This window comes from Heterocephalus glaber, unplaced genomic scaffold (genome assembly GCF_053883595.1).
Source record: "Heterocephalus glaber isolate CG9 unplaced genomic scaffold, H.glaber_assembly_v1.0 deba00001594, whole genome shotgun sequence".
Lineage (NCBI taxonomy): Eukaryota > Metazoa > Chordata > Mammalia > Rodentia > Bathyergidae > Heterocephalus > Heterocephalus glaber.
In genome coordinates, this window is record NW_028258369.1 from 8,881,795 (window position 1) to 8,894,925 (window position 13,131).

The 13,131-nt window shown below is 31.9% G+C and overlaps 1 protein-coding gene across 12 annotated transcripts in view; it reads right to left on the minus strand.

Moving 5' to 3' along the window:
• Positions 1–13,131, minus strand: part of Cnksr2 (connector enhancer of kinase suppressor of Ras 2) — a 272,194-nt gene that overhangs the window by 113,792 nt on the left and 145,271 nt on the right. For 7 of the 12 annotated variants that reach the window (XM_021245320.2, XM_004866183.3, XM_087193639.1 and 4 more), the window contains exon 9: positions 2,625–2,771. The exons of the other annotated variants lie outside the window; for them this stretch is intronic. In XM_021245320.2, coding sequence (XP_021100979.1) covers positions 2,625–2,771 — 147 coding nt within the window. The remainder of the gene's footprint in view (positions 1–2,624; positions 2,772–13,131) is intronic. 12 annotated transcript variants of the gene reach the window in all.

Here is a 13,131-nt window from a genome sequence, read left to right on the forward strand (position 1 = left end):
ACTTTTTTCCTTTTGGAGGCATCCACTTTCAACCTCAATATCCTGAAGTTTTATCCATCTTTGGTTATATCAAAATCTACACTATGTTACATAAAAGTTCTGACCTAGAAATTTCCATTATGTTTCTACACGTCTACATTATGTGACATGTTTCTACATTATGTGTCTACATGCATTTTACCATAGGTCAAAGTCTTATGATCAAGAAAGAGCTGGTGATATAATTTCAAGTGATGATATAATTTCAAGTACTCAAAAGAGGTTGTAGGGACACTTAGTGGTGGTGATAGTAGTGGTGGTGGGAGTGATGGAACTTATTCATTGTCCTTACTCCTAAGACCCTGTTTTAGCACTAATGGGAAGTATTTAATTAACATTAATATTATTCCTTCTATTCTGTAAAATATCAACCAGGAGCCAGGCATGGTGGGGCTGAGGCAGGAGGATTGCAATCTGAGCCCAGGTTGGACAACTTAGCAAGTTACTCAGAATAGAGTAAAAAAGGGTTATGGAAATAGCTCAGCGCGAAAATTCTGCATTTAATGCTCAGTATCACACACACAAAGTCAACCAGTGAAGTGATTTTTGAAGATGTTAAAAGCAGTTTTTTCTCTCTAATATCATTGCTTATCTATATGTGGCTGATGTTGGCCAATACATTTTAAGTAAGAGATATTCAGTTGAAATAACAAATTTGTAAAAATGTTGATACATATTTAAACACTATGCAAGTTTTGATTTTCTTTTTCAGATTATAGCCTTGTGAAAAAGTAAATGTACAAATATACTTAGCGCTAGCTGAATAAACAATGAGAAATAAAAATAATTAGTGACTTGATATAGCATATTTCTTGGCATTTAGGAATGAACTTAGAAACAGTAACTTAAAAATTTATTATAATTACTGGTTAAGGAATGATGTGAGGTAATTTTAAAAGTTAAAGTCTTTGTTCTTTAGGTTTGAATACATACACTGAAAGTATATATAACATAAAAAATATGGGTCTTTCAATTATTTCAGCATTTTACATAAAAGGATTCTTAATTGTACTGGTATTAACTCTACTTCAGTTGGTGCTTGTGGAAAACATTCTGCTAGAGATATTCCCTCAAAAAAGTACATGGATCAGTAAGAAACTACGGTCTTTGTGGTATTCAAGTACATTTATGAGGGGCTAGAGAAGAACTGTTAAATTTAATTACACATATACAGAGAATACCCAGTGCCTGAAAAGTTGTGCCTCTTTGTCAGGGTTTATATCCCTTCCCTTCAGACTTTGAAGAAGAGGGAGACATTTCAGTAAAAGACTCCAGGGTGGAACAAAAAAAATACACTTAAAATGCAGGAGGAAAAGAAATTATGTGATGGGAAAGTCTGATCTGCTCATGTATGCCTTAATAAGGCAAATATTGACCTCTGAACTTTAGTGACCATTAGATATCTTTGATAATAAACATGAGAGATACATTTGAACATATTAATAGTTTAAATTTGTTCATTTGAAAAAAAGTCACATTAAAATTTAAAGTTCTAAGTGTTGATACATTTTATATCTTTTTATATAATTTAAGTAAAATGCCAACTTTGAGGCCAATAAGTAGTAAATTTTTAAACATGAAAAAATCATCATAATCCATTAGGCCGTTCATGTGTAAAGGAGAAATTACTTATTAGGAAAAAAATAGTCTGCAAATGGTAAAAGACATTAATATAGAGCTTAGTAACAATTTACATACCAGTGACAACAGAGCACTTTTATATATACTACTTTTCACTCTAAAAATGGGCAGTGTTCTAAGTTACATGGGCAATTTAAGTTTTTAAATTTTCAAAAAAAATAAAATTTAACTTCTAAGGAAAGGTAATAGTTTCTCAGTCTGAAAATACAGGTTTTCTGAAGGAAAAAATTATGATATATTTAAAGATTGTATCCTGAACAAAATGGAAAGAAATGTATTATTTTTTTGCTTTTTTTCCAATCAGAATATTTTTAACTTTCTAGATAACCCTTAATGACTAAAATTTAACTAATTCCAAAGTAATATTTTACAGTGATATTTCATGCTGAAGAAAAATGCAAAAATTTGAATTAAACAATTTCCATATTTTTGCCACTCTACAGCATGGAAAGTAAAAAATGATCAGTTAAGGGGAGTGTACTGGGTAGATTTTAATTATTAATTTAAAATTACATTTTCCCAATGTTTATAAATCACTATTACTACCTTATGACCTAATTTGAAAGAATTCTATGTATTATCATATAGTTTCTTCCAGACGTGTACACAATTATAACTATAAGACTGAAAATTGTACACAAAATGAAATATTTTACTTTCCTTTCTCTCCGTATTTTGGCATGAATTAACTTTTAGCTTTTTGTCATTATGCTTCATGTGTTTTCAAATTAAGGCAGAGTTCTTTATCATTTGGGTTTTACTCTCAGATTTCATCACAATTAAGCCTATTAGGATAAGCTGTGAAGAGATCATTTCACAAACAAATTTTCAAAAGCATACAAGATTAATCCATATGCTGCTGAGATGAGGCACAATAAAGAAGCATTACTGAGATAATCTATGGCTAAAATGATGGTGTATGACTTATGATTAAGCTTCATTACCTGCAGAGCAAGGGGCTTCCATCTCATATTTTTCAGTAAAGCTGGTGCTGAGGTAAGCATGCTCTGAGGTCGCTTTTTCAAAGTTAAGATAACACCACTCGGGTCCTCTCGTAGTGCATTCACCAAATTTTTCAACTGCCACCCCACCTGGTAACCAGCAAAATCATTACAATAAAATTGAGGTACAGTATTCAAAGATTTAATGTTTTCCCCCTTTATAATAAGATTAGTAAAAAAATTACATAATTGGTGTATCATCCTATCAATTTTCAGGAGATATATACTCAAGAAAGAAATTATCTTTGAACTGATTAACCATGTCATTGCATTAGAGTCCATGTAATCATGAGACAACATAATGGACATTTACCATGTTAAAACAGAGAATGAAACAGTATCCTGCCACTGGAATAATTCAGAATATGAAGAAATCGTGTCACCATTAATGATGCTCAGCTGCCAGGTCTAGATTCAAGCTCTGTTCACAAGTACAACTGAAAAATCCACATGCCAGAAAACAAAGATTTGGCAATGTTTTGAGCCTATAAACTACACCACATGCTTTCTCATCACCATCTTTTAGAGATACATGGTTGCAGTGTCTAAATTAGACTGACATTGTACTACCAATAGCTGGTACTGACATACCAAGGCAACATTCTGATGCCGGCATAAAAGCATCGATAAAACAAACCTTTTTCATGCGAGAAATATAGAATAAAAAATGACAAGGTAATGCCATTCCAAAGTAACAGCTATTGAAAATGTATTCCAAACAACCCTATAAATGTAACATATAATGTGCTAAATTTGGTGAAGCCATTCTATTTGAATATTACCTCAAAATATGTAGCATAATTAAAGTAATTTCTTGAGAAATGTTTTGAAACATGACTCAATGGTTACTAATGTTAAATTACTTCATTCATCATCCCTTTAAAATTTTGAACATAGAATAATTTTTGTTAGTTTGGTTTTTAAGTGGGCTAGTGATACAGCATTAGGTAGATGAAATCCTAGAACTATGCTTTAAAGAAACACATTAATTTACCTATTATTCCAGTGATTTAAAAAAATATATTTCACATTTAGAATGGAGAACCTTTTATCTCAACTCTAACAGATTATAATATTCCAGGTTGTGTTACACAAGTAGAATGGGTCAAAATTTATCCTGGACTGAAAACAAGATTTAGCAAGTGGTCTAAAGAGTGATCTAGCTTCTTCTTAGGAACCTAAGTTTAAGAGAATGGATGTCTTTTATCTGCTCTTCATCATGTTTTTGCCTGGAAGACACTACTCAAGCTGGAGAGAATGAGAACTTCCTCTAAAAGAAGCTAAGACTTCTAGAGGCTAAGAAAAAGTAAGCTGAAATGCAGTCACTGTGTATAACAGCATACTTATTTTGGTATGCTTAATGAGAATTTATAAGCTCAACTATAGCTCAATTGAGTGATGGTGAAGAGGGGTCAGGACAAAAAAAACCAAAACATGTTATAATGCCGAAGACCTCAGGGATCTCAGATATGAATCAAAATCATCATTATAATACCTGGCTAATCTGAATAAGAGGCAGATAGTTTTTTTTTTTTAAAGAAGTATTAATGCAGACCACCACAGTAATGGAACTGGTCAAATGTCTTTCATTTAATGGAAGTGGGGATCGTTATGTGTCTAATTCTATATTAATTCTGATGTTCTTATAATCATTTATGCAAGGTAAAAGACAAAGCAGAGTAAATTTGAATCCAAGTGTTCATTTTGTTCATTTTGCTTGCTTAAAAAGAGAGAAAATTTTGAGTTAAATGTTTGGAGGAAATTTGTTGTTTAGCTGGGCATGGTGGCACCCGCCTCTAAACACACCACTATGGAAGGCTAAGCCAAGAAGATCAGAAGTTTGAGCCAAGCATGGGAAGCTTAGGGAAACAATAAGACTGTGGCTCAAAATAAATGATAAAAAGGCTGGGGATATGTGAAGGCCCTAGATTCAACCTCCAGTACTGCAAAAAAAAAGTGTCATTTATTCAAAGAGTTTATGAATAACTTAATGATAACTATTATTTTATTTAAATTATTGCATACTAAAGCAAGGATGAAAGCATCAATAAAATAAACCTTTTCAGCTAGTCCAACTAACACCCATATATTTCTTCCAGCTTATCTATTCTCAACAGTGAATTACACATCAGTTTCTTTCCATTTTATTCTCTAATATGACTGTTGTGACAATGTGAAGATTTTTAAAGTCCGATGGTGTTTTCCTGTGCAATTCTCAGTGCAATTTGATTTATCCTTTTCTTTTGCACTTTTAACATACCTTTTTGAGTAAATAATTTTAAAAAATGGGATTATTTTTTTCTATGGTAAATATCTTGACTCCCAAATTCTACTTCTACTACCATAAACAAATAACTGGACAAACACAAAGATAACTGTACAATGTATGGCACAGTATTAAGACAACCCTAAGTTATACATGATGTAAATGTCCACTAATAAGGGATATAAAAATTCTTGTATGGAACAAAGTAATATATATATAAGAAAATTTACTTTATATATTTAATTATATATATAATTTATATAAAATATATAAACTTAATATATATATGAAAATTTAAACAGTTGTGCAATACCCTTAATTATGGTTACAGTAAAGGGGAGTATGGACTGCAATATATACTTTGTGTTTTCACTTTCATTTTCTAAACTACTGGCAATAAGCATGAGTTACTTTTATAGATAATAGAAACAAAATTCATGAGTATACTGTATGAATAGTAATATTTCAATTAGGATACCATGAATTTTATGAATTAACTAATCAGGACTGCTTGTAATGGATAGAAATTTTCCACAAAAAGCACAGAATCAGAAAGGGCTCCCTATTTAAAATATTAAAAGGTGGTGATGAGAAAATCAAACCTGCTCTGTACATGTTTTTAGGTAGTTAGCAAAAAGGAATACAAATTTATTAATCAGGTGTTCTAAAAAAGTCAAGAACTACATTATCTTCTGACTTTCAATTCAATCAATGATGATTTCAATATATACTCCATTTAAGCAGTAAATCAGATCACTAAGGAATTAATAAATGGAAATAAGGTTCGCTGAGGAATTCACAGCCTATAACATGTATGTTTTCTCAATAACATACATAGTTTTTAGGTAAATCAATCTTCTGTTAGTACTGTACACACATGAACAGTAATCAGCCTTTCTCAAATGAAAGTCTTTCTCATTTGAACAGTCCTTTGCTTCCTTAGTCCTTTCTCAAACTTAATTTGGATCATTTCTAAATTATTTTCTATATTCTCTACTTCATATGATTCTTAACAGTTGTCCTCATTTTGTTGGCAAATATCATACTCATAGTATTCTAGAGCTCCAAGAAAAATGATTCCTGCCTCTGGTTCTGTGATATAATAACATAATTTCAGCTAGAAAATGACATGTAATGAATTCTTAAAATTAATTTATCACCCTTCGTTATTGGGACACTTATGGTTGACAGACTAAGGGGGAACATGAGTAGGCAGTGATAAAATGAGAGAAGCATATACTGTATGTTGCAACATCAAGAAGGTTAGAAGCCCCCACTCGAGGGCCTAAATGTAATACTTCACACATGTCAAAATATATAAAATGTAAACATATAACAATCAGTTTAAAATATTAGTTTTCATATTTTCTTGTTTAAATTTCTGGGTATAGTTTTAAAATATTAAGTATGGGGCCGGGGATTTAGCTCAGTGGTTCCAGCTCCTGCCTTGCAAGTGCAAGGTCCTGAGTTCCATCCCCGGTACCAAAAATAAATAAATAAATAAAATAAAATATTAAGTATGACAGACTTGAATTAGAAATCATGTAAAGTTTAATAGTAACATGAAAAATGACTGTACTCTTTCCTTTATGTAATAGAAGATAGAAGGAGCTTTGAGGGAAAGTAGAAGGGGATATTGGACTAATAATATAAAATTATAATATATGAAGGAACCAAATAAGGCAAAAAATTTTAAAATATGAATATATATGAAGATAAACATTATCATAAATCAAGATATAAAAAAAGGAATTGGGTGACTTGTGAAATCGTGAACTCAATGTCAAAAGAAATGTTTGCCCAGGACGAACGGTTAGATAACTTCCAAAATCAACAACATACTAACATACAGAGTGGGTAAGCACAAGCAAATAGATAATAATGGATTAGCTTGAGTAAAGGAATGTGGTCCTGCTATGTTTCTGCCTATTTGTCCTGTATCTTCTCTTCTCATTTTCCTCATAAACAGCATATGTAGGTGTTTCCTCTAGGCCAATGATGGCGAACTTTTCAGAGTTTGCAAAGATAACAAACAGCCCGCTGTGGCACATGTGCCCTAGGTTCACCACCTCTGCTCTATGCTAAGTGTTAGCCACATTTCTCATATCTCATGTTGTCATTTTACAATAATCTTTTCTCTTTCAAGACATCCAATAAAAACTTCCTACATATGATGACAAAATCTAACCATCTCTGCTTCCTATTAACAACTGTGGTCATATATTTCCAACTGTTTGGTTCACTGATCCTAAAAGGTAATGATAATCAAGTACCAAGAATTCACTGCGCTAGATTATTCTTTATATCAAATTTAATTTTAATTATTAAAATAGTCCAATGAGATAAATTATAAAACCAATTTTGCACATGAAGAAATTGAAGCAGAAAGAGACTATTTTCCTGGTAAAGATTACAAAGATACTGACAGGCAGTCAAAATTTACATTCACGTCTCAATCCTACAGCATAGCATCCTCATCCACATATTCACTGGTAGCTCACATGAAAGAAATATTTATTCTATTTTTGTGATAATGGGGATTAAACTCAAGGCTTCATGCATGCTAGAAAAATGCTCTCCCACTGTGCTACATTTTTAGCCCTTTCCATTTTTAAATTTTGAGACAGTCTGCATAAGTTGCTCAGAATAGCCTCCAATTGTGATCCTCCCACCTCAGCCTTTCAAGTACCTGGAATTACAGGTGTGCACCACCACACCACCACACCTGGCATTAAGCAGTATTTTAAAAATCAAACTCAGTATCTCCTTGATTTCATTCACAAAGAAAAAGATTCCCTATCATTCTCTCAAGTTTAGAGTTTGGACTCACTTATAACTGTTCCTCTCTCTTTAACCCATGTATATGTCCTAAAGAATAAATCCTACTAACATTAACATTTCTCTTAGATTTACCCTGGGTACTTACTTACTAAACTTAAAAGACCCGCCTTTCTGCTTCTGGTCTTTTGAAGTTCCAAAATACTGCTATATGTGAAAATTTTTCTTACTTTCAAAACCCTTAAATAACTGTCCAAAAGCACACGGCAGTGACTAGCTATGTATAAAGTATTGTAGACATGTAATATATTTCTAAGACTGGACACAATAAATTGTATTTATTGTGTGTCTTACAGTATAGATATCATGGTGAATACAGTATAATCTGTGCCTCAGTAAAAGACATAATGAACAGGAGGAGAGATGAGCAGGTGAATAAACCTTTAGAAAACAGTGACAGAAGTACCTCAATAGAGTGAATATAGGGTGGAATGGGAGCGGCCGCCCGAATTTCCCTAACCTATCCCCATCCTTGAGGGTTCAGGTAAGGTTTCCAATTACTAAGCTGAATTTCTTAGTATTTGGACAACTAAAGGGGGTGTGGAAGTTGAAAGGGTGAAGAAACCTGTGACACAAGTACCAGTAGTTTGAACAACTTTCAGTAGTTCAGAATGGGTGGAAGACAGAACAAGGGAAGGAGTAATGAAGCAGGAGAAAGAAACAGAGATCAGATGATTACAAAAGGTTTTTCCTTTTTTAAACTGGATAAAAGAGTGAGGTGAGTAGTGAATATATGTTCCCCTCAAACACTGTGCCTTTCTCTTTGCTATTATCTCTTCCTTCGCTTGAATTTTTTCTCTCACCTATAAAATCTTAAATATTCATAAAGGCCCATCTCACAGCCAATATCTATCAGGAATCCTCTTATTACAACCGGAAGCATATTTTACTCATTTTAATCGCATAACACAATATATCTCTTGAGTGACTTTTTTTGTGCACTGAGAGTCTACTGCACATTTTTCTTCCTCATATCCTCTCTACTTACCCTAACAAACCTGGGTTTTGAAGGAAAAAGAAACTGAGTATCATTTGTCTAAATAGATCCTGCAATCAATAAATGCCTTACAAATTATAAAATACGTTCATGACCTGATTAGTGAAATGATATGGCAACATGAGAACTAAATGTTTCAAAGACAATAAGGTGCCCTTTAAACACTAGAGGATTAGTTTTGTATGTGAAAAAGGATGCAGTATTACAATTTTCTCTATATGTAATATACTTAAAATCTTTCACATAAAAGGTTAAATGACTTCCCAAACAAAATAATGTAATATACTTGATACTAAAGCTATGATATGTTATTTGCTGCCAAATTACCAATAAATGTTCTCCTTATAAATGAACTTTTGAGAAAGATTAGTATTTCTATGTTGAATACTCCCGACCTAAAGGCATTGTTATATGATTAAGATAAGGGAATAGAACAGTGGATAAAGTGCGTATTTGTCCTAAAAGGATTCTATCTTATCATACACATTATGTAAATACCTTTAAGAAGGTATTTTTTTTAAAAAAGAATTTTGTAGTGGTTTCAAGTTTCTCTTTCTCAATACTTTAATAGATTGTTTCACTTATATGGAATCTCACAAGCTAAAAGAAACCTTTTAAAGACCACTATATACATCTTACACATAACATGTCTTATTATTGATAATTTTTTCACATATGCTGAATTACTAATATCATCTTCCTCAGTAGACAAAGTAACAAAAGTCAGTGTCTAAAAGCAATGGTTAATCTTATCGCTTAGTAATTTACATATACTTCAATCCCCAACATATATATAAAAACGTATTTTATATACAATACAAACAGAACTAAATTTTCCAAAAAGTTTACTAAGATATCCCAATTGTTAAAAAGCCAGAGGTTCTACACTTTTGTGGATGGAGCTTTTAATCAGGCTGAAGTGGACATCAGGTATTTCTGGATGAAAGGTCACATAAGTGGGTGGGTCCTGGAAAACTGGTTGCCTTGACTAGGTGCACAGAGGCTTTGTGACAAAGATGTAGAAGAGATAAGAGGTTCCCTTTCCTCTGGACACATAGAGGGAAGAAGTTGCCTCTGATCCCTTTACAACGTGTCTGGCTTGTCTCTTTTCCAAACAATACCTGGAAAATTATTTGACTGACATTATGAAAATATTATCTCTCGTCTCTAGTCCGAAGTAGCCAAAGTTACAAATAAGCATAAAAGTAAGAATTTAAACCAATCAACCTATACCTTTACCTTTTGCACGGCTACATTTGGAGTTATAAGAGAGCATGTTTATATTCACTGGTAGAAAGATAGGGCATTTGTTAAAATATTTTCAAGTTATTACTCTTTACAAGACAAAAAATACTCATTATCAATATTTACACATTCTCCTGCATATACACAAGCTTTTACTCATAGGTTGCAATGCATAAATATTACCTGTTCACAAAGAAAATGTCAAAGAGGCTTGAGGTGTGCCTATATGAATATCTGAACCAATATACAACCCATCCCTGTATGGCTAAACATAATCTGCCTTTGCCAAGTATTCTGGTGCTGAGATATTCATTGTAATGTTCTGCTCCTTTGAATTATTAAAAAGTTATTGAAATATCTAATAAACACTTTACAACAATGACTACCTTTTTCTTTAGCAAAACAAGCTATTTAGAGGAATATTACACAATTATAAGCATTTCAGAAGTAATAAGTTCTGACATGCCCTGTCTTAAAAGATTTTAGAACTAAATATTGAGTATTAATCTACAAGATTCACCTAAATTTATTTTTTTCACAAAATACTAATGAAAAATTCTTACACTATAAAACTATAGTACATTTGGAGATCTTTTAATTTTCCTCTTTCACAGTCATTAATTCACTGAACAGGAAAAAATATCTTGACTCAAATATATGCTAGAAGTATATATTCAGGTTTAAAACTATGCGTATGAGTTTAAATCCTAGCATAGAATAATTTAAATATTCAAAAAAGCCCTAAAGTTTATCCATTTCAAATAAAACTACATCATTGATACTTTACAAGTATGACTAGAAAAAATACTCTTGGAATAGGATAATAGGAAGAAACATTTGAAAAGGAATAGGGAAGGAAATTAAAGATTTTTTTCAATAGGGAAAACTCCTCCATCTCACATATGCCTTAACTCTAAAAGGTACTAATCTAGTGAAATAAGTCTATGTCTAGAATTATCCTTTTTAAAAGGCATTTGTTTTTAATCTGGCTTAATTTTACTGTAAATCTTGTAACATGTTGAATTGCTCACAATTCGAACCTCAATGTTTCAGTACTTAATATTTTATGTGAATTTCGCAGTCATGTATGTGTGTACATAAGTTTGTGCAATATTTAAAGAGAAAGCACTAGCAGAGAACAAAATTCTCACTGTTAAAGATGTATAATGAGTCCAAGAGAAAGAGGCAACTCGAGCAATACAAGCAGCTAGTACTTTTTCCCCTCTGTAATCTCTTCACCCTTAATCAAGATCATAAGTAAGCTCATGAGATGAACAAAATAGTAATCATAATTTTTTTACTTTCAAGTTTTGCTGATCACCCAGATAGTTCTCACCAAAGGTAATGATGTTCCATACCCTGTTACTTGCACTGTCTTTTGTAACCTACCACTTCTATTAAGTTCACCCTTTGTATTGCTGTTGTCTCTGCTTCTGTGGTAAGCTAATTCCAAAGCCATGGCTAGAAGTCTGCGTTTTGAACATAAAGCTGTCTTTCCCTTTTCCCAATTCAATATGGCATCTGGTAATGTTGTGATCTCTGAAAGCCAAAGGTTTACTTTGGAGGCTTCACGGTTTTCATTCATATATGCTATAGCAAACCAAAACAAAGCCTATTTTACTTTCATTTCATCATCATTCATGATGTCCTTTTATTTCTCAAAACATAAAATTCTGGGGAGAGAAGAGGAAGAAGACATCATAGTGAAAAGTGAATTTGTGGGGTCAATCTCTGATCAGATTAAAGAACTTCAATCTTCAAAAGAGAAGTAGCATATTTCAAAAGATTCATGATATAACAGGTTTGAAATTAAATCTGTGTAAAGCTCTTTCTATGAGTTAAAATAATTTATGTCTGCACATATTTGAAAGTTATTAATTTTCAGCCATTCCTTTCTGTAGATCATTTCTATTCTTTTTCTAAAGACACTGGCAATATATGTATTTTAAAATAAAAAGAAAAGTTTACCAAAGCTAAGAAATAAAACAAAGCCTCATTCAAAATCTGAAACTCCTAGTTACAGAAATTCTGAGAAAACATCCATACTTATGAAAACTTCATGCTTATATTTAATTTAGGAACCCCCAAAAACTAAGAAATTAAAAAGAAACCCAAACTTTAGTATTTAAGAGTAACATGCTTAAAATTTACAAACAGTGATATAATTTTTAAAATGCCATTTACCACTAGACACTTCACAAAGATATGCTTATTTCAAAATATTTGTAAATATTGCAATATATGTATATATTTATCAAAACACAAAAATAAAGCATGTATATCTGCATATGTATATAGTAAATACACAACATTTTATATATTAATAAAAAGTTTTAGTTTAGAAACTTCCATAAGTACAGTACACACCAGTAAACATGTGCACTGCAGAAGTTGTCTTCAGAATCACTTTACCAGAATCTCAGAAACTCAGACAAAAAAGGTAACTCAATGTAAGCTCTCAATGGATAGTGAGCTCTATTAATATGCCATTTACCTCAACTACAAAAATCCTTTATTGCCTAGTATTAGAACGGTAAAATGTAGAAAAGGACAGTGTGAGAGGAAATGTAAAAGTAATGAGAGTCTACGTTATATACAATTTCAGCTGCCATGCTGATCAAAATTTTAATTTAGTGAATGAAATTTTTACTTGAATTCAAAGGCTAAATAACCTAAAAAGGATTGAAGTTTAATGTTATTATCTCTTGAATTTTCTGTTACATGTTTTTCTATAGTGTTTTCCTTTCATGAAATAATTTTTGCACACAGTTCAATGTTATCTACTAATTGTCCACCTCTATTACTGAGAGGCAGTGGATTAGGCAATTGTGAAAGGCAGACTCTTGATTTTTTCACAAGGGCTGAAGTTATTGATACTGATTTGCAAGTGAACTATACATTTAATTTAATAGCCTGGAGTAATCAATGTATTACAATCAATGTATTACAAACATATATCCTGGTGAAGCTAGTAATACCTATGTAAAGAAGAAACAAACCAAGATGTGCAAATCTGCAAAGAAAATTAATTGGTTAACAGGAAGTTATTATTAACGGTATCACATAACTCATTTCCTTTACATAAGAACTTAAGATATTGAGTT